General features: G+C 36.9%; 1 protein-coding gene across 1 annotated transcript in view; it reads right to left on the bottom strand.

Annotated features, from left to right (window-relative positions):
- The window catches only part of RET (ret proto-oncogene), an 83,549-nt gene that overhangs the window by 32,064 nt on the left and 24,392 nt on the right, over positions 1–27,093 (bottom strand). The window contains exons 2-6 of the mRNA XM_082765284.1: positions 6,948–7,199; positions 4,999–5,292; positions 4,287–4,528; positions 1,989–2,190; positions 1,283–1,482 (exon numbers count right to left, since the gene is read on the bottom strand). Of these exons, the coding sequence (XP_082621410.1) occupies positions 1,283–1,482; positions 1,989–2,190; positions 4,287–4,528; positions 4,999–5,292; positions 6,948–7,199 (1,190 nt within the window). The remainder of the gene's footprint in view (positions 1–1,282; positions 1,483–1,988; positions 2,191–4,286; positions 4,529–4,998; positions 5,293–6,947; positions 7,200–27,093) is intronic.

Below are 27,093 nucleotides of genomic sequence, written 5' to 3'. Positions count from 1 at the left end.
TGTAGACTGTGGGTAAAATCTCTCTTGAATAAGCAGTATTTTTATTGGTCATGTAAGGCCTATTCTGCACTCTCAAGAGCTACCAGACCATAGTGCATTTCATCAGATTAAATATAAAAACATGATTTATACACAACTATCCTTTTTCCTTCTTTTTACAACTAGCCAGAGGCTTCAGGATGAGTAAAAGTGAGTTCTTCCTTAGGAGACTTCTAATGAATTGGTTTTCTCTGCAATTAGGATTATCATATTTTAGTCTCAATCCTTCTCTCTGTTGCAAATACAGCAGTGGTATTACAGCTTTATTTAGTAGTAAGATATACTTCTCAAGAGCTCCCTCAAAACAGCTCATCATTGATGTTTTTAATATTCACTTTCATAAAATTAATTATATTGAACTAGTTCCTTATTAATGTACATGTTCCACAGGAATTACATTGCAATTTTCACCTGATTAATGTCAACCTGTTAGAAGGTGTTTCTGGAAGGCATTATTAATGGCAGTGGTAGTGATTAAACTAAAATGAGGGTTAAATTAGGAAGCACATTAATTACTAACTAGCTATTATCTAGAGAAAAGCCATTAAAAATGCTAGAATATAGCTATTGAGCTGGGACTCAATAACTGGGACAAAGCACTTTTTTGCTGTTGACATTTTCCCACTTATTTATGCCTAAGACGCTAATGGCTGCCAGTACCTCTGATGATAATACAAGTCTCTATTTCTGTCAATTAATATTTTCACGTATGTCCTCTATTCTGCTATTATATGGTGAGAGCTAGTGTCCAGTCTACTCGACTACTACACTGTGGCCACATCCAGCAAATTATCTTGTCATCACATAAAACAGCTACAAACAATGCTTTAACCATATGCCCATCGCAGAACACATTTGCATGTCAATTCTTGAAGAGTTCCTGAAAGCTATGCGCATTGCAAAAAAATGTAGAGAACAGCTCAGCTGTTCCACAAAAGCAAGCAGAAATAACCATGTAACTGCAGAAAATAAATAATCAGGAATGAAATAGTAGCAACAACTATGCCAGTATGCAGCTAAATCAGTAGGGAAAAGCCAGAAACAGTTTTAGAATTTCACATTTCATAATCTAATATGTAATTTCATAGTGTACCATGAAACACAGATAGCTAAACTTTACCTGCATACAAATGGGAGTTGGAATCGAGAAATAGAGCCTAGATTTCCTGCATCTCACCTACTAGTGATCTATCTACTATCTCTGACTCTAACAGAGTGAAAGTATAATTAAAGCAGTTCTTACTTGTGCAAAGCGTTCAGCATTTCTGTTCACTGTGAACTGGTACGTTGTGTTTGGAAACTGAATGCTGACAGGGAGGATGGAGACATTGAAATGAAGCATCACTGATCTTTCTGGGCCATGAAATTCTGTGTCGTTCACCAAAACATCCAGCTGGAAAGAACGATGCTCTGTGACTGAAATACTTTTATTCAGCACCAGTTCTATAAAAGATAAGATCAGTCTATTATAAACCAAAATCTGGGAATCTGAGAATGTATTTTTTGATACTGTACACCTCCCCCTTATCTCCCCCCCCCCTCCCCGGTTATATATATCAAAGTTACTCCTAATAGGAAATGAATGGAAATAAAACAATAAGGATTTAAAAAAAAAAAAAAAAAAGAAAGAAAATGCAGTTCCGTGGATTTATGCTGTGCTATACAAGATGTTTGAAGAGGTACTGAAAAGGTGATCTTCCACACTAATGACCATGTTGAGAATCCAACCATGGCTTAATCAAAACCTCTCACCTATCTGTACAATGAACATATAATCCCTATCCCAGAAATACACCATTTTTTCAGTACATGCTTAAAACCTCAGTGCTTTGCTTAATTTGAAATTTATCGGCTTTCTTTGGGTAAAATTTACAGAATACTTGAAAAAGTTAAATAACAACTGTCAATCATTAACAAACAACTTCTTTATTTGAAGAAAGAGACCTTACTGTACTCGTGTTGAGTTCCCCTCACTTGGCTGCCATTTGGGCTGAAGTGGATTTCATCAAAAATGTGCTCTACCCGAAATGTTTCATTTATCCATGGATCATCAGTAATGATGGTTCCTGTGTATTTCTTTCTGCTGCTTTCAAGAGGATAAATAGGTGTGGTGTCTGCATCACATACAGTTAGTGTTGCAAGGACAGTTCCCTGGAAGGAAATCATAAATGACATTGCTGACTGACCTTGAAAGCTTTCTTCCCTTGACATGTGCTTTGGAGATTAAAATACTGGTCATATAAAAATTTTTAACTTTCACTTAGGCCCACTTTTATTCAAATCAATTTTAAATTCAGGATACCAATATTTCACACTTGTTTGGTTTTGTTTGTTTGTTTTTGGTTTTACCAGAAAATATGTAGAAGCACTTTATTAAGCCAGGTTAGTGTTCACAGTCACTTTCAGGACCCAGGATGGGATAGTTTATCTGGCCTTCATGTTATTGTCACAGCAATCTCCACCTCAGTTTGAAGTTTGACACTCAGATAAATTAGTGAGGAGCCAAAAGAAAACCTCAAACTAGACTGTCCCCAGTTGTTCAGCTAGAGTACTCAATCACTTTTAAAAATATATATTTACATATACAATATGCAAAAATATTTATATATTTACAGATTCATAACATATTATATGAAATATATTTACAGTCTTAATATATTTAACATGTATTAATTTTTATATTTTTTGGGTGTATATCACACTATGTATATACTATATATATACTATTTATACACACATGCACACAGAGTACATCATTATATTGTAATCTAATCCAAATACAATCCCAAACTTTTGAGGCAGGAAATGAGTGCACAGCTCTTGACTTGTGTTTTTGAATGTACTATATTACAGACATTATAAATATAGTACATTCAAAAATCAATGTTATTCTACAAAACTACTAAATAAGCAGGTAAGTAACACGGGTACTTAAATGACAAGGAAATTCATTCACGCAGGTCAAGCTTCACTTGAAATGACAAGTGGCCTGAATTGTCTGCCTTCTGCTTAGCTTACTAGATTGCTGTTTCCTACTCGATCACTGAATGCACACGTCTTTTAAAATTCTTCATTTGTAATGCTGTTATTTCAAGCTCATTTAGTTGCTAGAAAAGATTGACAATTTCCAAATAGAATAGTTTTCTTTCTACTACAAACTCACAGTGAAACCACATTCTGAGCATTTTGCAGGCACGTAATTTCAAAGACAGTATTTCAATTTATAACACAACTTTATGAGACCTTCCCCTTTTTCATCCAGATCTAAGTGAAACAAATGTAGAATTCTTCCAAAAACGTGAAAATTGCATTATGTCCAGGCAAACGTGGTAGTTGTCAATGCTTTCTGTAGTCTGGAGGTGGCAGCAAACTCCCCAAATCACTCTTTCCCTTCCAGACACAAGCATGAGCAAAACATACTTTGAAGGGAAATTTGACTGCAAAAAAAAAAAATAAGGTTGCTGTTCTGAAACAGAAGTCCTGTCATGACAGATGCATCATTTAGGGCCATAAATAAGTGCCTTATCTATATCACTGATGTATTAAGTTTTCCGACTGGAAGAGCCAAAAGCCCACTTGTACTCTTCTCTACTGAAGCAATGTGTGTATTTGTACAGAGGCACACACAAAAACATCCAGGGATTCAGTCCATTTGAAAGGTCACCTTGGCACAGTACAAGAGAATTGGGACGGGACCATTAAAGCAAGATCCTGGCGCTCTCTTTTAACAGCCTAAAACTGGAAACGTTATCACCTTTGCAAGTGTGAAGTTTGTCTGCAGGGACGGAATCAACACTGCAGAAGATGAGCACTTCTCCTCACTTCTTAACACTGGTACAGCACCCTAGTAGCTGTTCTGAATGTGTTTCTTATATCTGATAAGGATTCTCACATGCACCTTTTCTAACAAACTCAGTTTCAGTCTCTTGGGGGAAATTACCCTGTAACAAATACAGTGTAGAGCTCTATATGGAAATATACAATAAGCCCAACCACAGTCTTGGCAATGACCCATCCTGACCTCACAAATTGCTCACATTTGTTTACATTGTTCCTTCCTGACCCAAATTGTTGTTATTTTGGAGTCTGAATAAGATATAAGAAGGGAGGTGTGGAAGAATTCTTCAGCATCACCATTTTACAATCACAGCTCTGAAGAGCATGGTGTGACCATGTGCTTGACGCCAATAACCCCACCTACAACCACTGTGCTCCTTCTTCAGAGACCAGATCAAGGAGAATATTACCTCTTTTCTGTTGAACTCCACGACAGCATCTGCAGTATCAGTGCCATTAGGAAGGAAGGGAGGAGAGTCATCTTCATCTAACACATTTACCAGGAAAGGCACCTCAACCTGCATTTCCCTGAAGCCCTCTCTCACGGTACATTTGGCAATCAGCTCATATCTCTCTCTCTCTTCTCGATCTAGGCGCTGTGTCACGCTCACGCCGGTCGTGTTCTCATTGTATCGAAAGGGCATACCTTCAGCTGAAAAACATAGCCACAGTATAAACGGGGACAATCACTTCCTATTATAGGACTCTGTTTTCTTCTGTAATATTCTTTTACATTCCAGTAATCTATTCGGACATTTTGACTGCATGATAAAAGGCAGAGTCAGAAGTGAAACAGAAGAAAGTTGTGGGGCTATATTAGGGTAGACAGAAAACACAGAAGATCCTACACTTTAGAAGAAGCACAATTTAAAGCTCAGCATATTCCAGATCTGCTCTTGCCACGTGAAAACTTCTAAAACCAATCTTTTCCTTAGGGAAAGAGACAGTCCTCCTTCCCATCCTTTCTGTATAATTCAAAGGCAAAATCCTCAGGCTCAGATCACATTTGCAAGGGAATTTCCTTTAGAGAATCAACGTAGCCGATCTACTACAAGAGATATCTTAACAGTGCAGCTGTTTGCCTTTATTGCTGGGACCCGAAAGATTCAGTTCCAGTTTTACCTGCCAGCAGTTTGTAGGAAATGCTGAGATTCTGACACAGATGATGAACTGAGGGTAACTGGAGCTGATGAAATGTGCCAGGTGGTTTATTCTCCTTGATGTGAAAGGAAAGATCCATTTCCGTGAAGCAAAGCTGTCTTGCTGTCAGTGAACTACAAGCTGGTGCAGTAGCATTGATCAAGGAGAGGACAACTGTCGTACGAGTAGCAGAGTCACATTCCTTCTCTTGGAAAGGGTGGGATGAAAGGAAGACATACAGCATCACTTTTGATAATGTCATCCAGTTTCCTACAGCTTCAGAAAAAAACACACCAAAAGAAATATTTTATGGATGACAAGCTGTTTCTTTTACATTTTTTAATGTTCTAGCCCATTATTCCACAAACAACTGCATAGTTCTATTATGTAACTGAAAAAGTCTTGAATATATAATCTGCTGGTTCAACAACCTTAAATTTTAATCCTAATAACTCTAGAAAGCAAAAAATCTATAGGTGTTACTACTCATTTTATTATATAGAACATCATTGATTTTTATCAGTGGTTTTGCCTGTGTAAGACACTGACATACAGTAAGCCACTACTAGTAATCAGCTTTATGACAGAGCTGTTTTCAAAGGGACCAGAGCAGAGTGGGGTTGCAATAGGGAAAAAGAGTGTGCAAAATGGTAACAAATATTGAGGACAGACGCACAACTACTAACTGTCATTTAAATAACAGTGTTTTGTGAATTTATACCAGTTGAGGATATGGATCAATTTGTTTATGTTTAGAGGACAATCTGCTTCATCATTCTGGAACAGAAAGAGCTGGTCAAAAGATAACTGACATTAAAATAAACCCATGACATCTACAAACACACCCTTAAGCCTTAATTATTTTGATTACCAGTGTTTGACTACAGACAGAATGATAGTATCTGTGACAGAGCTAATTCACTTGAAGATTTTTATAGGTCACTATGATGTGAACAAAACAAGAAACCCCAAGACGCTCAAGTTCTGGATAGCTATTCTTCCCTTGCTCAGTTACAAACAGCTATCTGGTATTCACAAACACCAAGTACCAAAAATGCAGTGCAAATGGGTGAGATAATAAGCAATAAGCATGAAAAAAATAAAAACAGTAAGTGCCTGAAGTTGAACATTTAAACATCAAGGCACCCAAATCAAAGGGTAGTGTTGATATATGGCCCTTAAACTCGACAGTTTGTACAGACTCTCCAACAGCAGAATTTCTGCAAGTGATCACAGCAGTTGGCCATTAGCTCCTCACCCATTTCCTCCTCCACCATCTAATGATATCTAATTTCCTCATAGATTAAAATCACCAAAACCAATTTACTGCTAGAACATAAAAGAAAAGGAAAAACCTAGGATAACTCATTTCTGTAGTTCAATAATAAGCTTCTTTAACTAAACCAGATCTCCAGAGAAAGAGAGGTACACATAACTACTTCTTCCGAGAACTATTTAGTGTTACATGCAAATTAACTTTGTGAATCCAAGTTACAAGACTTTGAGGGCTGTTTATGAGAGTTAGAAGTAAACTAACTGCATCAGTCTGGACACTAAGCACCCAACACTGACAAAGTGGAATTGGCTCAATTTGCACCAGTAGCTGAACAAATCGCAAATCTCAGTGTAAAGCTGGGGCTAATTGCAGCTGTGAAATGCAGAAAAGTGATTTGATGTAGTCCAACATTCCCACTGTATTGGAACCTGCAGTGAAAGCAACTGGATCCATCCCAGGTTAGCATTTGATTTAGTATGCATCTTCTTGCATTTGCTCTGGGTTTTGTCAGTTCTGGTTCCTCATTTAAAAAAAAAAACAAAACACACCTTTTATCAAATTCAGTGGTCATAGGCTGATTGGTAACTCTCATGACCCAAACAAACTTTCCTTTAACAACAGATAATTCAACAAGGAAAGCTAGTCTTGTACTTACACAACATGTTAAAGTCTTCTCTATCTATGCTCCTGCTGAGGTAGAGAAGTCCTGTTTTTTCTCTAATTTGAAACCAATGATTTTCATGGGATCTTGCTCGAGAAATGACAAGATTCTGGCACAGATGAAAGTGAGCCGCTTCTCCGTGTGAGTCCCTCAAGGCATGGATGCGCAGGAGCGGTGTACCTGCTGGCTGATCAATGTAGACGTTCTCTGAGTACTCTTTCCTGGGGAAGTACAAACCAAAGGAAGCTGCAAAGGAAGGAACACAACAATAGAGTTACTCGAAGTTAAAGGATTTTTTCATTAGCATTTGCTTAAGAGATACATTTCCAAAGAATTGAAAGCTTCATTTTCTAAGGATCATAGCGGCATTAAAAAATATGAGAAAAAGACAGATCCTCATCTGGTGTAAATCAGTCTATTTTTGCTGCACTCAAGCCAGAGACATAAACTTCAGGTTTTTAGTGGTTATGTTCAAGTTACAACGTCATCTACTTTTTCAAAGCAAAACTGCCTTGCTGTAAGCACAGCCCAGCTTAAGAACACATAATGAAGTTCTGCTTGCCAGGTTTTACTTAAGTTCTTATCTGTAGCTCTCATCTCTTCTTCCATTATCTCACAAATGATATTCAGAGAAGGAAAACACCTCTGATGAAATCACACATGCAGTAAAAAAACTTCTGCTGCTGAGAGAAAACACAGAAATGTATCAGTGGCTTCCAAACCTTTCCTCAGATTACATAAAACCTTTCTTACATGAAAGTCCTTTTCTGGCACCTTTCTAAACAGGCTAGCATGATACTTTCCCCACAGAAAAAAAGGACTTGTTTAAAGAAAACTAATATGGAAATTATATATAAGTACTTACATATTACCAATAGGAAAGCTCAGAACTGACTTGCCTGAACAGGGGCACCTATTTGTAATACAATGAATGTGACTGACTGATTCTTCCCTTTTTGTCCTCTGTCACATTATAGATGTTTGCATGTAGCAGGACTCAGCTGACCTGCCGTTGATGTCTTTTTCTTCAGCTAGTATCATTTTACCAGATCACTTTGCAATGGCTTCTCCACCCCTTTCCTATGCCTCTGTTCCAACTGTACAGTTTGCAAAGCTGATCACAGTAGAATAGGTGATACACATCAAGTGCACAGTCATTAAAAATAAGCATTAAAATCACTGCATAAGCGTGCTTTACTGAGGTGTCAGAAACACTAAAAAACCTGACAAAGCTCTGGATTGTATAATGGTCATCAAACAGGACTACTCCAAATTCTTAAAAAAAAAAAAAAAAAAAAAAAAGCTCTGTTATGTTAAAAATAAGCAAGGTTGAGGTGATATTTTTGGAAATATAAAAGACAAACTAACAACTGTATCCACTGCAGCTGGCTGAAAGAGGGCTAGTATATTCTTTGGTTGCACAGGCAGGCCAATGATGGAATTAATCTCAAAGATTTCCTACCTGTATCTTCTGTACACAGTGATATTCATGTGCACTGAAATACTGGACCTGTCACCTTTGTCCTTCGTTTGCACTGACATCCTGTAATTGCTCCCATACAACAGAACACTTGCACTTTGCAGAATTTTGCAGCATCTAACGTGATTTGATAAGGCCTAGTAAGGCCTATGAAAGGCTCACACATCTGCTGAACAAATGAAAATAATAACAATCTCCATATGGTATAAATACAAGAGTATCTTAGCTAAAATCAAGCCAGATATAAATGGAAATAATGGTAACACAGCAGTAAAACTGCGAATATAAAGCCAAAACATCTTCAAAACACCATCAGGCTGTAGCACTTACTTATTTTATATGATTATCAGACCCATATAGTATTCTGCTGAATGAAAAGGACCACAAACAAACTGCAAATGAGAGATGTCTAATTTCATTTGGAAATACCACAGAAACCACTCTACCTTGCAATGCTTCATGACATCAGTATGCCTGGATGCAATTACCTCCATGTGATTTACAGGACCCCATTAGTCATTCTACATACACTTTGCAGTATTTGAATAAAGTGGTAAAATGATTCAGTAGATGAATTTGCTCCAAAGTAATTAATTCAAAGAAAAGCCAACAATAATTTTGTGAGAGTTTTAGAAAAGCAGTTTAACCAGTGAATCCTGAAGCCCCCTATCTGGAAGAAAACAATTACTTCTGATTCTGGCCCCATCACCACCTTTTTTGCAAGTTGGATTCCTGAACATTCTTAATATATTTCAAATCTCTTTCCAGTCTTGCTGTCTATCTCAGTCTTCTTGGGTGCCGGAAAGGATGGGCAATCTGTACCACCAAATTCCTAACAAACAGGTTCATTAATGAGAGGGACAAGGTGATACCCAAACAGCAAGACCAGCCCCAGTCCAAATGAATAGATTTCCTTGAGGTATTTTCTATAAGATTGTGATTCTACAGTTATGAAAATTTATACAATTATAGTCTTATAAAGAATTAGCAACAAGATGAAGAATTTTATTCCCTTATTTCTACAACTGAGGTGAAGAATTCTCATGTGAATGAGGAAGGTGTATCACAAACATCACGTGGTGCAAAGACTAGCACAGGAATATACAGAAAGGAGAGTATATGTAAGCAGTATTGATCCATGAAGTGTGAAACTGCATCAAAAAAAAGGAAAAACAGTAGTAATTATTTCCTCACCTTAAAGGAGCGTGTTAATCTGTACAAGCACACAGATACAGTAATCTTGACTGTCTGTCTATACACTAAATGTAGACTTAATAGCAGGTAAAGAGCCTTCACCAAGATGTGTGCATGCAGAGTCCTGCAACCACTAGTGCACATAATAGAGAACAGTTACACTGGAGCAAGCATTTGGATCACACTGAAACTTTTGAAGTGAATCCCAGAAAAGACCCTGCTCGCATGGCTCTGGCTCTTCTCACAGAACCATCTTGGAGCACCTGAACTTGATTCCTCCAGCCACATTCAGCCGCTGGAGCCAGATGAGGGCTGGTCCAACGTAAAAACCTCTGCAACATTGACAATGTAAGCATCAGGTTGTTGGCACTGCTGGCTTTGCTCTTCAAATCTGGCTCTACACTACATGCCAGTGTACACAGTCATGTTTAACTTAAAGTACCTTAATAATTATTACAGACTTAAACGTCTAAAACTTTGTATGCAAGTACACATTAGCATCCTGACTCCTTGGAACTGACAAAAAAAAAAAAAAAAAAAAAGGAAAGTATTTATGCTGCAGACTCCTTGAAATTCTTTGGTGTGTGTTCACAGGATCAGTCATCTCCGTTCTCAGAAAAACAGGGAAAAAATCCTGTAACATAAAAATCTGATTTCTCTGCAGGTAACAGAAATGCAAAGCAGTGCTTTGTATTCTGAAAAGAAAGAATTCTGTCATAAAATAATTTAAAATTTGCATCCATTATTAAATTGACTTTTTTTTTTTTTCCAAAAATATAAAAAACACTTTAAGAAACTTGCTGCCCCCTTGCTAAGTAGAAGCATGATTTTTTTTTTCTCCCTGATTCAAACCTGAAAGCTGAAGAAATGGAATTCTATCAGAAGTGCTAGTTTTTAGTACAGAGCACGTTTCTACATTCAGGACAAGACCTTAGGATAGTTTTAAGTGACATCAGTGGATCTTAAATACTATCATGTTTTACTCTGAGAAAAGGTAATTCAAGTGAAAACATTTTACAGCAGTGTAGAAACTCGGATGCTTAAAAAATATATGAAATAAGGAAGTTACAAATTTGATTTAGCCATGTTACTGTTATTGTATACATCCAACGCTGCTGATCTTTAAATTACTGGGATTTTGTGAAGCGGTTTGTGCCACTTTCTAATTTCATTTCAAGCACTGAAAAGATGAGAGGTATGCGACAGACTGCCCAGGTCCCAACCATGCTCTGCATATAAATTTTGGGGGGGTGATTTTGAAAGAGACTTTTGAAGCTGAAATGTAGCACCCACTTCTCTGAGTGGTGTTCATTCCTTTAAGATCTAGCAAGTTAAAACCAGATCCAATAAACTTGCCATCTGGTAAATACACTACAGGAGGAAGAGGTTCTGATCCTGGCCCCAGTACATTGTGTCCTGAGAAGAAATCGATTCTGAAGAATTTCCGCAAGCTTCCTATGGAAGCCAGATGGAATTTTTATTGAATCTGCCATTTAAACAAATGTGAATTTAGATGGTTGAGCTCAAAACTGATGGTTAAAGTGCTTTTGCTTAAGAATTAAAAGCAGAGAAACAGTTCACATCATAACCTTGAAATACACCATGGGTAGGTTTTGCTGTGTAACATATATGATTAACATGCTATGCATAGAAGAAAGAGAGAATTATTGGAATATTTCAGCATGTCTGAATATTTTTGCTAACATAATTCTGCATCTGGCCTCTGTTCTGCAATCAGTGCAGAAAACACAGCAATCACTGATAGATGAGCAATATAAAATGATAATAGCATATCAGTAACATAGAGATGAGAAAAGTGATCGTGTTTAAGCGGATGTAATGCTACTGACTAATAGCTCCTACAGGAAATAGATAGAGTTATGACAGCATTTTTGCAGTTCAAGGAGAGAAAGCAGATAAAAATCAGAGTGGAGAAATCTGATTATATATACATTGAAGCCTTGATGTAAACAGAGCTCTTGAAATTTTGAAATAAGGCAATTTTTCATGTAGCTTTTTTTCCAATCACAAATGATTAGGTCAATAATGTCTTTTTGGAAACAAATTATGTTGTTTATTTTTTGTGTGTGTGTGTTTTGTTTGTTTGTTGTTATTTTTCTTGTTTTGTTTTGTACAAAATCTGTTGTAGAAAGCTTTGCATATTTTTTAAATTTTTTATGCCTCCCACTGCAGACATGAGTAGCACTGGTAGACAACTCTTGATGAAAACTATGAACACTATATAGCAACGTTACACTATTATCAACCATGAGGAGGAAAAACAATTTAGTCACAAAACGAGGAGGCATAAAGCTTATTTATTAGTAAATAGGAAGACTTCAGTGTGAAAATCTCCCGAACAATGTTTGCAACCATATTTCAAGGTAAAACTGCTAACCTTGGATAGCTTGTTTTGAAGTGAATTATCCCAGTTACAAGCTTTGCTCTGGGAAAGGACATACTTTGGCAACTGAAAAACCATCTCAAGTCCATGTGGATGCTTGTATGTTTTCTACTGAATGAAAACCTTCACAATCTCAGTGTCTGCTGGATTAACAGGCACTTAGAACACAAGCACTAGTTTTTGTCCTTAAGAAAATATAATGAAAAAAGCAAATCAGCAAAGTGGAAATAGAATGAGGGTTGGTTTTCACTCAGCAAGTAACAGACACCTATACAATATGTGTCTTGACAAAGTTTAGTCAGAGTTCCCCAGCATTTTGGAGGACAACATGACAATTTATTAAGAATGGAACAGACCTCATGCAATCAAAATCCCTCATCGAAAACTGACATGCATGTCAAAGAAAAAACGTACGTTTCAACGTAATGATAGCCCTATCATTGTAACGTATAGGAGATAATGATGTAAAAGATGAACATAGGAGTCTGCTGCTAATAATCCCCCATTTGTTGCACAGCATCAGATTTCAACAAGTAATTATCTGGAAGGTTAGTTTTGTGTTCCTGAAATAATTACCTTTACTTTTGATGAGTAGCCATTATGTTCCGTTACTAGTATTAATATACCCAATGTTTGATACATCAGAGAACAAGAGCAGCAATGCACTTGTACATTTTAAATTAAAGGATTCACCCACTTAACACCATTCCAACCCCTACAGAATTAAGTAGTAAACTCACCCTTTATAATCCAAAAAGTCAGTCATTTAGAAAAAAGCACTATCACTGAATGGAAGGATAGTATGAAACAAAATGGCTAAAAACAACACTGTGTGGACTACATATCCTGGGCAAAGTATTCAGGACACTACGTGCCATTTAATGAAGGCTGATCAATCCCACACAAATAAAAATGCCCTCACCAGCATTTAGATGAATGGCTCTTCAGCCAGAGATGGTTTAACAGAGAGAACAATCTCCACCTTTATGCAGGGAATCGCTCCAACCTTTCCTCCAGTTCAGCAGCAGGGTTTTAAATGAGTAACTCCTCGCTGCACTATCCATCACTGCACTGGGACTCACTTAAAAGCTAATCACAGGCGAAGAACTATTTCCAATAGACTGGGCAACACATCACCAGAGGTAACTGCTCAGAGAAAATATTCACCAGGGCAAAACATAACAATGCTTTGTTAATAAATAATAATAAATAATAAAACAAAACACCCTAAAAAGCACCTCTGAGAGGGAACAGCCAAGGAGCATCTCAGGAGCTCAGCTAACATCTGCAGCTCATGCCAGAGCATGAGCTAACAGCTTCCTTTCTTAAGCCAGGGTTAGAGTCTCAGCGCCAGAAACTGAAGCACGTGGGGAAGAGCTCAGTGCATGCACTGCTACTTGCTCGCTGGTCTCCTCAGAGCCGGAAGGGGACACAGCAGCAGTGGGGAGGACCGCAGGCTGCTGCAAACCCTCCATGTGCCTGTGGAGCCACATGTCAGGGTGAGCCCCCCAACCCTGCCAGGTGTGCAGCCACCACTGAAGGGAGACTATTTTGCACAAATACAATTATTAAAATATTTGCCTGGTATTACACAGAGAAGTACAGTCAAATTCTGCCCTTGCTTCACTGAGTTGAGGCTGCAGCGTTACTGGCATCAGTATAAATCGCAACACATTCGAGAGTCACCAAAACAATGACAAATGGGATAACTGACAAACACCTAATTAACTAACAAACCATTAATGCAGCTCAGCAGCATGACGTTATTTATTTTTAGGTACGTTATTTTAAGCTAATCATTACAGAAATTGTAACAGATGTGATGTGAACCAGTGAACACAGGAAACTGTTTTAAAGTGAAAATGAAATGAATTCCTGCTTTGGAAAGCTGCTCTTCCGGATCCTAGGTTAGAGTGGACTGGGTAAGGATTGCTGTAGAGCTTCACACACAATATTCTGAAAGTACATTCAAATTTTACAGAGCTGTGTAATTGCTGTTTCACCTGTTGTGTGCATTTATTCGTAGCACATTTGCTACAGAAGGACAGAACAAATTTAAATGGCAGCAGTATCAGTGGAATACATGTGTTTTCCAGAATATGATACCTCCAGAGGGAGCAGGTCCTTGCAAAGTGATGGCAAACAGAAACAATACTTAACCAGAATATATTCCAGACCTGAAAAACTGGTCTGCTCTAAGTTAATTGCCTCCCGGGTGATTTTCCTCACCAGATTCCCATGCTCATACTGAAAACAAACCTGGTTTTTGAATTGAAAACAGAGAAATTACAAATATCAGATAGAAAACCTCAGTTGACCACTGTATTAACCTACCAATAAGGAAAAATGAGAATTATACAAGACATTAATAAGATAAATCTGCCAAAAGCCAAGAGATCTATCTGACAAGAATGGTTTCTTACAGCATCAGATATTTTAAATATAAATTTTAAAAGGTCACGACAAAAGGCTAAAAGGCTGACCCTAAATTTGTCAAAAAGAAAACTATTCCAATGGAATTTCTGAGAATTGTCAAGATTTTGATTTTTGCTTCAATCCAAGACTGACAAATGTGTATTTTTCAAAAAGTAGGACTGTGACTCTCTGAAGTTCTACAAGTTCTCTCTGATGTCCACTTCAGACTGAGGTCAAACCCGGGCCTACACTTTCTTGTCAGAATCTGTATTTCAAGGTAAGCTTTAGAAAGTCATTTTTCAGCTTCTATAAGCACAAAAAAAAAAAAAAAAAAAAGCAAACAAAAAAGCTTATTTTCTCTTGCTTTCTTGTGGTTTGTTATTATTTACTTTAGTAAGCAGGCACATTTTTGATGCTGCATTGATCTAAACACCAGTGATACTAAAACTTAAACCATTCTTTATAGAAACAAACATGCACAAAAAGCTTATGTAAGGGATTGCAGGGTTCTTGCAAATTCTTCAGATCCTGATTCTGTCATTCCTCATTATTATGTGATTAAATAATAATGCTTTTTTTAATGTGGCTTAATTGCTTGAGAATAACTGGATATAATTTGGCTCAGCATGTGTATAAAGCTGAAATATAAGACAAGAAAACTGATGACTGTATTGCAGCATCAGTTACATTAATAAATGGTTAATAGAATTTATTTCCATTGGGATGCATTTACAAGGAGAGTATAAAAATGAAGATGACTTTCATTTTTATACCATTTCATTTCAGTTCTGTATGGGCACAATTTGTCTTGTTACATACATTTGGACATCCAATGACTTCTCTGTATTTTACTTCGTCAACTAATCCTGAGTTCAAGAGCACTGCAAGGAAGATCTTATGAAGACTTCCCATGCTAAAAGCTGCAAAACTTGGGGCTTTGTTTGGCTTTGCTTACAGAAGGTGACAGGTAAAAATATTCACTTAATGCCTGTGAAGGTAGATTGTATATGCATACATACATAGATATATGTGTATCAAGATTATACTAAGATCCTAAAGAAAATATTTTTTGGATTCTGAATTTGTGAAAATATACACAAGTACACAGAGCTGTATTTTCAGCCACTTTTTTTTTTTTTTTTTTTAATTATTCAGCTAGAACAATTTGCAGGACTACCTAGAGGTGTCTCAGTCTGTTAATATACATGGATGCAAAAGGAAAAAACAGTTACACTACAGTGTCCTTATAAAAGGCTTTCCATACAGCTCAGCAGTCATCTGCAGGATCATAAAGCTTACAATTGTAAACATAAAAGAAATATTGATCCACAAATCCATAATGTCGAGACATTATTTCTTGTATTACCTGATCCTGAAGTAGCAGTTATTCTAAGTGTCTAATAATTATACAAACAATAAAAGAAACAGGATTATCAATAGGTTCAAACTGTATCCCCATGCAAAATCTATATAGCCTTTCCTAACTTAAATATGGAAAGCTATTTTAAAATATTTTAAGAAATGATTTTTCTTTTTCGCATGAAATAATGCAAACCAGTTTTGTAACTGAATAGCACCTTATTTGGTGTGAATCTCTGAAGGAAAATAACACTAAGAAGAGAAATATTTTTTAAAAGTGTCTCAGTCTTGGCAGGTATATAAAGGTTTCAAGCATCAGAAACAAGGAGGCATCTCTACTGAGATTACTTCAAGTTCTTCCTTGTCACCAGAAACAATCTTGTACAACACTAAGTACTGTTGTTTGTTTTTTGTTGCTGTCGTTGTCTTAAAACCCATGTGTTGGAACAGTAATGGTTCGTAACTTACTCTCCCTAGAGCAGGAAGTGGCTAGAACTAGTGGCCAAGCTAGCACCACTCAGGACATGCAAATAAGAGACCTTACAAGCAATCAAAAGTTCTTCATTTTAAATGGATCTCTCTTTTCTGTAGCATATAGATATATTTCTCTTGAGATTATCAAGAAGAAAGGCAAAACTGAGAGTAAGTGCTGCAATGCCATCACACTCTCAGCTCCATCAAAGACAGATTCTGCAAGAACCGATATGTGGGTCCACCGTTTCCTTTTTTGTCATTTTCTTTGCTTTTACTACTTTCAATGAACCCCGAAGACCCAACACATCCCAGGTTCATTCGTGGTGCTCATGTTTCTTGCACATGGAATTATTCTACGTCATATTATAAGAAATGCCAAGATAAGAAGGTGGAATCAGTCTGCTGTTTTATTTACGATTTTCAAATAAAGAGCAATTTTCCTATTCACCCTCCATATGCACTCTCTAGGTGAGTTCCAGAATGTGTTTATATATGACATATATGCAGAGGTTGTGATGCATGAGAAGCTAGAGAAGACCAGTGATGTATGGATCACTGTTCTGTGCTAAAAATGGCACATAAATTGTAAATCTCAACCATAAAATCCTTAATTAATAATGCAGTGACATACAAGTGCTCTAAACTGTTGTTATATTCCAATTAACTTTCTAATATATTTGCTCCAAAAATGCTGAGCTCATATGCACAGTAAATATTATAGCACTCACTTGGAGAACAGTGTACTAAAAACTAAATACATTTCAACAGTGCAAAAAATAGAAATAATTCAAGACAATCTCATCCATAGAAATTTTTCAGCATACTTGATAAGACGAAAGGATCATTGAAGATAAACCAAATAAGCTTAAATTAATTATTTTAGTCAGAATGACATCAGTATCACAGTGCATTTCCTGTATTAAGGATTCAGATCACTGCTGCTTCTTTAACAAACATAAAAAAAAAATAGTAAATTTTCACAATCCCAAGTCACGAAAAAGAATGAATAATAATAACTGTTGATTTATGACAAAGATTTGTATATGCACAAACTCCTGATCTACATTACCATTTTATCTCAAGTTTCCCCATTTCCTTTCCTCCAGCTGCACTTGATTCTGCACCATCAAAATGAATGCAAGCCTTCCTGTCAATTATAAATAGATAGAGTCAAGGCATCAGGGATCACTTTCTGACATTTCAGTGCAATTCAGCTGCTAATGACCACAAACACCTCCATTTATTTCCTACTCCTAAGCATCTTCATAGGGTAAGTACGACAAAAGACTTGTCACAAATAGCTTTTTTGCCTCATCATCACTCAATCACAACAATTAACAAGTGGATTACTTGAGCAAATTGTAACAGTATGGCTTTGGGATAACTACATAATGCCTACCTCTTCTTAAGGATCAACAGTAGTGGCTTCTCTTCCTCAACATTGGTAAAAAGGGGCCTGATTTTCAGAGAAAGGGTGTATGCATCACCTTCTTATTTTCTGAAAGGTGGACGACTTCACTGCATTTTAATCAATTTTTACTTTGGATTCCCCACTGTTGCATTGGAAAAGCTATTTTCTATATTTAGCACAGATGTGTAAAAATTATCCTGCTAGACCTTATACAGTGACATGAGAAATAGCTCAGCCTGAATTGTGTTTTATCCATATCTTATACCGCTAGCACTCCCCGTTTTCTCCAATTCATGCAGCTCATGAAAGAAAGAGACAGCAGTATCATTACCTCCTTACAGTAGGAGGCAATCAATGAAAACTTTTGCTGCTGGTTGTTGAAAATTTGCCAGAAAAAAACGCTAATGACATGAACGTGCCCCTCTCACAGGAAAGTGCTCTTATTATTAAGAGCTGCTATTCTCTTTCCAAACACTCAAGGGAGCTATGAGCTTGCAATTCAATTTTTCAAACCAGGAAGTGAAATATCAGTGTAATTGTTAGCTTTATTTATTTATTTATTTAAAGTTTTGTCATGAATTAACAGTCCATTTGGGTTTATATTGCTATATTTTAGGTGATCTTTGAAATGAAATGCAAGAGGTACGATGTCAATTCGCTAGTTTTCAGTTTTAACTTACATTATTTCCATCTGAGGAATATACATATGCTTCAAATTAAAATAATGACGTAAAATAATGTTACAACACATCTGCGCTTGATCTTTAATATTTTCTTAAGTGCACTACAGACCTGCTTCTAAAGTAGAATTAAAAAGCTTTATTACACCTGACAACGAAAAAATAAAAAATAAAATACAAGAAAACATCCTATCCCAGCTGTGAACATCACTGCTTAATAAAACAGAAGAACTTTTCCTCTGGGGACTTTTAATCATGACCGCACAGTAGCTAGTCATTATGCTCTTGTCTTAAAGCATAAGTGTTGTCAGCAAAATAGCAGAAATTGTATTGACAAGGCTTGGAAACAGGCTGACATAGCACTAATGATAAGCATTTGACACTGACAGGTTTTTTTAGACAGCTCTTATCTTAGCTTTAAGACAGAAATAAATTACTTTGTATTTATGACAAGTTATAGGAATGAACCAGAGAAGTCTAAAAGAAATCAAGAATGATGTTCAGCTGTAGAAGAAAGTGCCCCTAACTTTCCAAATCCACAGTACATTCTCATACCCTGGTACTCAATTCACAGTTACAGAGCAGTGAACCTGGAGTATCAGTGGTCTTTATTAGAGTTCACAAAAGCTTTGTTTTCCTATAAGTGAACTTTTGGGCCTTAGCACAGACCTTTTCTGCTGGGCACGCCAAACTAGCACACATTGCTAAGCAACCACAGACACTATACATCCCACCTTTAGTTATTAAAGACTGATTTTGCTTATTTCATGGGTATCTCAATATAGGCATTTATAGTTTTTACTATAAAATTAAATCTTCGCCCCACACTTATATCCTCCACTGTTAGAGCAAGAGATGGCCATTCCTTTATCATACAGCCAGTTTTGGTACAGGTTTCACTACTGAGAAAGAAGCAACATTTCTGTTGGGAAACTTCTGATCATTTACTGTCTTTAATCACTAACAATGTCTACTACATACAGGTCTGAACTGAGTCCAGGGTTGTACTGATGCACACAGAAAGCTCTTCATATTGACATTTATTCTGAACTACATGTAACACTACCAGAATAGGCACTCATTTTCACTGCAAAAGCCAAGTGTAAGTGACAGTCCCAGAGCTGAAGAAAGTACTGCAGTAGTTCACTGACTAGCCCCTGTGTAACCCCACACAAAAATATTTTTGATAGATTTTTCTCAAATGGTGAAATCAATGCTTTCTCTCATTTTTTTCTGCTCTTTTTAGAAGCTGAAAAAACCTCCAGTGGCATCTCAAGTCACAAAGAAATACTCAAGTCTCATTTCAGCACGGTATTTCCATGCCCAATGTATCAAGGCATTTAGATTTTTCAACTCCTTTACAAAGGTGCTTATTGCACCATTTCATCTAGAGCTCACATTTTTAATTTAAGTGTCAGCACTAGATCTCATTTCCTCTGCTTCCCCTTTTCCCCTGTCAAGGTAGTAACATTCACAAGCAAAAGGACTACAGTACATAACAAAAATAGAAGTTCAGACTTCAACTAAATACCACAGAAATATAAATTCGAGTACGCACGTTGAGTCTGCTCTGAAACTTTTATCTGTGCCTTAAAAGAAAGGACACAGACACCTGAGCATGAACAAAACAAACAGGATTTTACATGATGGCTAAGACTCAAGTACATGGACTTTTCCATGAATGCTTTCTGTGAAATAGTTTCCCTGCAGCAAGAATGAATAGCTGGCTGGCTTGATGCTTTTTTCTCTGAGAATAAGTGTGTAGTTGTAGGAGTCTAACACAGTATAAGCAAGAGTAAGTCAGATATAACTAAGAAAAGTAAGAATATACCTTATCATTAATAGCTACTATTAGACTTCATTCCAAAAAGAGATCATAAAATACAAAAATTTATAACTCAAATTTCTGTCTATGCTACAGCTACCAATAAAATACTTGCATTAGGCTGTACTCCTCCTTTGGTAAATCTTCTCCGCTGACAGGATCAGGACTCAAGACTGAAGCTAAACCTTCCTGGAATTTGCAAAGTCAGCGTGACAGAAAAAGGAAATCAGGCAAAAAAGTTTTACTGGACTAAACTCCCAGGATTCTCATGCTGGATTAAGAAAATACCAGATTAAGAATTTCAGATAAAAGTTCCTATTTGCAGATAAAATTAAAATGAAGGAAGGAAGAAAGGGAGGGAGGGAGAAAATATAAAATAATCTCTGCAATGTAATGGAGTGTCCAAAACAAAATGTTGCCTCTATCTTTGTACTCAAAACGAGCTGAATTCCAGAGATAATTCTTATGGGAACAAAAAAAACAAACAAACAAACAAACAAACAAACAAAAAAAAAACGAACAAGTGACATAATGTTTTGTTTGGTAACCCAAGCCTTACTGAAAATTGTGCATGTGGTTCACAACACAATTCAAGACCATTTGGTTTCTGGTACAAAGGAACTGTCTGTGAAATGATACCCTCATGACACTGGTCCATATCTTCTTAAGGTACTCATTGTAGGTCTACCACCAAACATTTCAGCACATCAGTTCCATATAATGCTGCAAATACAACTGAGGGAAGCAATTTATACAAAGGCTGTCTGATCTGTTCCAAAAGTGTCTTCCCCACTAACAAGTATCATTTTGAGTGATAACATCACTTACACATCACGTTTATACTACCTAAAAAATAAAATATGAAGAGCACTGAAAGCACTCAGCCTGCAGCCCCACCTCCTTTAATGCAAACACAATATACCACCCTTACTGAGAGCATGGCATTCTGCTTGCATTGCATACTTACTTATAAAACTGGGTGCTTCAAAAGGAAAACAATTAATGGCCATCAGATGCTTAGTTACATGGATTATAGGTAGCACTTAACTGATAACAGAAATTTAGGTAACAATACATAAGTGTGAGCATAGGAGTAGACCTGCTATTTTCCAATGCTTTTGACTTATTTTCAAGCCTACCATCTCATTCATCTTTCTGGAAGAAGGGAACCTCAAAAAAACACAGATTGACAACTATGTCTCATTAAAGGGTGCACAGTATGCTCAGAAGTTTCCTTAAACAATGCAAGCTCTAAGAATCATGTGTTTTTCATCAGTCCTCTTGGCTCTCAGATCGGAAATAGTTTGAGAAGAGCCGTGTAGAAGGTACATGCTAGCTGACTAGGAGATAATAGTTGGCATTGCTGCGCCAAGTCTCTTCAAATTTCATAAAGGAGTACCAGGGCATTGAGCACTTCAGCTCTTCTCAAAGACCACAGGTTAAATGCACGCCTGAGTTCATGCTTCAATGCTGAAACTGTACCAGAGCATAGACTCAAATTGACTGACACTGCAGACACACTTACAAAAATACCTATTTTTAATCCAATTACTGGCCTCATCCAAAGTTGCTGAGGTCAAGAACTCGAGACTTCACCAGGTTTGAGGCTTGAGGCAACACCATGCAACTGCTCACTGACAGGGTAACACAACGAATTTTAGCGTATCAGCAAAATATGACAATATGGGTGACACCTGAGGAGAAAAAAAGATATGCTTGGAGATTGTTGCATAAACATGTTTAATCAAAAAGAATGTAAAAGTGCTATGTTTTAAGAACTTCTACTAAGGAAAATGTATTTAAATGTCTCAGCTTCTACTCCCTGGGTAATGAAATATGTTGTTTTAAACTTATTTGTCCAGAATTTAGTTTCAAAATTGTATTTGGACTATTAGCACTATCCTAAGAGTTTAACAAGTTTAATGTGTTTCTCTGTAGCTATAAACCAGTAATATTTGTTATTAAGGTTGGACAATATTCCTTCTTAAACCAAAATAAATGTAGCAAATCGATTATAATTCTTCAATGATCCATATCCATTTGAATGAGCGCTCTTTACCAAAAGGCCCAGTGGAGTCACTCAGTCTACACATCATTAAAAAGGACTTCATGGACCTACCCAACTCAGAGGTCATTGGCTGACCGGATTTTGCTAAAACACTACTTTTAACAAAGATCACAATGCTTTGAGTCTCAAAATGAGAATGCTTGGTTACATATATTCTATTTTGTATTGTACTTTATGTATTTGATTGGCAAACCTCAGAAAGGATCTTGCATGTTGCTGCAGTGATGATCAACAATGTAATTTTAAAATTAGATTTATTCATTATGGGTTTAATTCACTTTTCTCTGAATAAAGCCAGAGTAAATCAACTTATACAGCTGTGTGAGCAAAATATAACTCTCTTCTGTAGCAAGAGAGAGGCAGTAGAGTTGTACAACAGACCTACACGGTCATAAGGCCATGGTCCAGAAGAGAGCATGGATGACCCACATGGCCATACGGCTCTGATCCAGAATGAAACTGCTTGCTCACCTGCAAGCTGAAGAAAAAAAAAACAGTATTACCCCAATCTAGGCAGATTGGTTTATTTTTGAGGCACCTTGTCCATCTCTCAGACATATCCAGTTATCAGTATCTTTTCTGCTATAAAGTAAAATGCAGATGGCACAAACAGATACCACTTGATCTGCAAATATTCTCATATATTTTTCAAAAAACAGTCCCAGTTACACAGGATAATCTCTTTTACATTAAGCCCTAAAGAAGGCTAGCCAAAAGACATTTTGCTCACCCAGAGACATAACAGCAGTCACATTGTTATTTCCTAGATGTTACTTTTGATTCAAGAAAGTTCACAAAGTTATACTCCGGTGAAAGACAACCTTCCTAGAAATGTTTCATTTCACAAAATGAGAACCATCTGCCAAAGACACAGGATTATGTTAAAAGAGTAAAAGTAGCAACTTTTTCATGCAGCCATGGATTTGCTATTGATACATGCGAACATATATAAATAAAATCCACACTTAGTAAACATGTAATACAAACAGCACTATGTAGATCTTAATTAGAATCAGAAACATTTTTTAAATTGCTTCTTTAAATTGCAATCATGTTTCTTCTGAAGCAATTTGGATTAAATCTGTCTCTTCAAGTATGCAGAATACCCTGTTTTCTAAAGCAATTAATTTACCCTGGAAAGTTCGTAAGTGAAGCTGCTAGCGAATACTCAACACATCAATCATTACAGAGACCAATGTCTAATACATGGAAACAAAGCAAGGGCAAGATTAATACTACTCATATTTCTATTCTGATTTAAACAATTTACATCAATTTCACGTTGGTCAGCCACAGGCTAGAGCATGTAGTAGCAATACACGCTCATTCATGAACATGAATTCACATCTGGGAAAATCAAACAGAAGTAGTAGTACAAATACACACAGACTTTGAACTCTAATCTTTTAGCTACAGTCAGGAAACATTTAGCACAAGTGCTGGGATGTTGTTTTGAAGATATAATATTCATTATATCAGTACAGATTTTATGTACAAATATATGACTACATCCAGCGGACCTAATAAAATTGTAGTTAGTCTTTCCTGTGTTAACTTTACGAAGTCGTATTTTCCTTGTAGTTTCACTCCCCTTCTAACCTCCTGTGCAGCTTTATATCCTAAGTTTTCTTTCAGTTGTCACAAGACTGCCACCAGTAGTGTTCCAGAGCTCAGGCAAACCATCTCTGTCCATCCAAATTCAGTTTCCCGTTATCAACATATAGAAGTGAGTGAAACCGGTTTCCTAAAATAATACACTACAACGAATTTTCCAGTCCTGGAAACATGTGGCTAAACATAAGCAAAGGAGGGGCTCCCTTGAAGGAAGTTGCCCATATGCACTGTATTAAGCTTGTGCCTCAAGACTCTGGGACCTCTGTGCCCCAGACCTTTGCCTTTATTGGCAATACCAGCAAAAGCAGTTCTCACCCTAAGTTCATCTCACCACTGCCTCAGCTGTGCCAATGCATTGCAGAACTGTGCTCTGGGTGCAGGAGCCAGCTGGGTTTCAGTCAACTCCGCCTAGAGGAAAGGTTGTCAGAATACCCAGCCCTGCAGCTCCTAGCCCTGAACAAAGGCCATCCAGTGCAAGGAGTTGCCAACAATCATGGAGACAGAGAGCCTGGGTGAATTTCACAAGCAGCACAACTGCAGTGGGTTCAGTGACTAATTTGTGCTCTGCAGCAGACGAAACCCCAATGGCGGGAGTGGTTGCTCATCCTTCTGTCACACAGAGGTTGCCAGCCAAAGCTAAGAAAATTTAATCGTTCTTTAAAAGCTACTGCTTACAACCCAGGCTATTACGATAAAACAAAGTATCCTGAGTTGAAAATGGTCATGGTTCAAGAGTTGTCTGGATGATTTTCACTTGCCCTTGGTGCCACACATCCCACAGGAGAGGAAGGACCACAGCTGGGAGAGGCAGGAGCAGCCCAGCAGAGCACAGCCAGCCATGAGTTAAAGCCTGGAGGCTTCATGAGACCCAGCTCCCTGGATCTGGACAGGGCTTCACCACAACAGCAAACAAGGGACATCTCACAGGCACAACTGGCAGGATTTATGAGTTGTTTGGAGTATATATGTAACTTGTTCATCCACATGAAAAACATATGCCAAGGTCTTTTAATGAGGACTACATGCAATGTCTGATAAGAGAACAAATTGCTGTATTCCCTCTTCAGAGATAATCCGGACAGGTTGTCAAGCACAGCCTAGGTCAATAGCATGTATTTTTATGAGATTTTTCAGAAAACCGAAGAGAGGAACACAGCAAAACTCCTGTGAAAGAGATGATGGCTCTTGTATTTTGACATGACTGTACTCTGGCTTCGGGATGATAAACTTTCTCACACATTTGATTGATGTAACTAGCTTAACTGATTAATCACTTTGCCTCCTAGCAGTTCCTTCCTGCTTATATCCAAGGAAACAGTCAATTAGGACTATAATTAATTCTTCCTCTCATGATGGGGTAAATTTGGAAGGTTGTGACCACATGAATACAGGCAGTGCAGCTGGTTAATCTGCAACCCTGAGCCTCATGTTCCTAATGAGCAAACTACAGCTCTTGTACTTCAAACAGCAGACAGAATACCCTAGTAGAGACAGGCTGTTTGGATACTTCCAAAATAACATGTGGAGGAAATACAGCATTTAATCAGGCAGTTACACTGGAAAATTACAAATGTGCTTTTATGTCAAAGATGCATTAATGGATAGCTCAAGAGAAACCATCAGAAACTGCAAGACAAAACAAAACACTGAACACTAGTATTGTTTGAACGAAACCAACTACTGAGTGTGCACAGCTAGAGAAATAGCATTAAAAGGTTTAGCACAAAGATAATGGAAAGCCTTATCCCAGATATACGGTAGATTCTTCATCATATTGTCAAAATCTAAACTAGCTGTAGTAAAATAAACTACACCACAACAACAGAACTTGGAGAGCAAAAAATCATCCAAGGAACCTACAGCCACAAGCTGTTCAAAACTCAGGCTACAGAGCTAAAGCAAGCCCTTCTGATCTTAAAGTGGAAGTATTCAGCAATCATCTAAGGAAAAATTCGGAGACTATTTTAGTACTTTTATATTTAGTACTTATAGCAAAATATAGAGACCAATTCCTCCAAGCTGTCATAAGGTTGGAGATTTTTTGGTTCTTCAGTTCTTCACTATTTTTGTGAAGTAGTTTTTGAAAACACATTTTACACATCTGAATACAATTCTGACTGGTCACACCATGTGAAATTCATATCACTTCAAATGTTTTAATGTATTTTTAATATATTTTTACATTGAACATGATTTGTCACATAAATCTGGTGAAGGTGAGAGACATGGGCAGATTAGCAAACTAGTGGGAATAAATTTATGAAATTATGAGTGAGTTGAAAAAGATGCCTTAATTAATTATTTTTTTTTTTTGGAATAAGCAGAGGTGATACTGAGTTCCATAAATACATGTTTACCCTTAGAGTAACAAATCTGGATCAGACTTCAAACTGAGGGGTTTGGTTTCCTGCCCAGATCATCTGCAGAGCAATTTCATGAAATTACCACAATTCAGGAGAGAAACATGACAAAATCTTAACCCCTATTTCACTTCAGGCCTTTTTTTTTTTTTTTTTTTTTTTAAAAAAAAAAAAAGAAAAGGCAGAATTTACATAGTTTAATTTGGATCTGTACTTCACTCCTTGGAACATTCCAAATGGAAATACCATCAACATAATCCAAGTCAGCCTTACCTCCAGGCAGTCAGCTCCCCATTCTCCTCCTCCTTTTTCTTTTAATCCCAGTGAAAGGAAAAATTGCTAACAAACATGCTAAGTAACATACCAGTTCCGTATCGCTCATCATTATTTACACGGAAACACCAAATGGTACTTAAAATAATGATACTAGTGAGTTGGTAATTTGATCACAGATTCCAGATGATTTCCAATGTTTAAGGCATTAGCTACAATAAAGTTTGATTTATTATTACATTTTCCCTATTTATTCTCCCATGAATGGAATAAAACCCGCGTCACAAAGGAGCAGCTAAGACAATAACCTTTTATTACCCTGCATATGTATAAACATGTGCACCAAGGAAAGCAATGGATGTACTTTTAATTAAAATTCAAAATATTTATTTTCAATCAAATAATATTTTAAATAACCACTCCGGAAAAAAAATCACATTAACTTCATGCCAATTTTTTTTTTATTTTTTTTTTTCCCAAATAACCAAACAGATGTCCCCATGAAAATTGCCATTATTCTTTCCAGGAGGACAGCAGCCATGCTTTTTCCAATAACTTTAACAGAGTTCGTTTCAATTCTGCT

Source organism: Aythya marila (genome assembly GCF_965140915.1).
Source record: "Aythya marila genome assembly, chromosome: 7".
NCBI lineage: Eukaryota > Metazoa > Chordata > Aves > Anseriformes > Anatidae > Aythya > Aythya marila.
The sequence above is the reverse complement of the archived record's forward strand: the minus strand, read 5'-3'. Positions and strand labels throughout refer to the sequence as shown.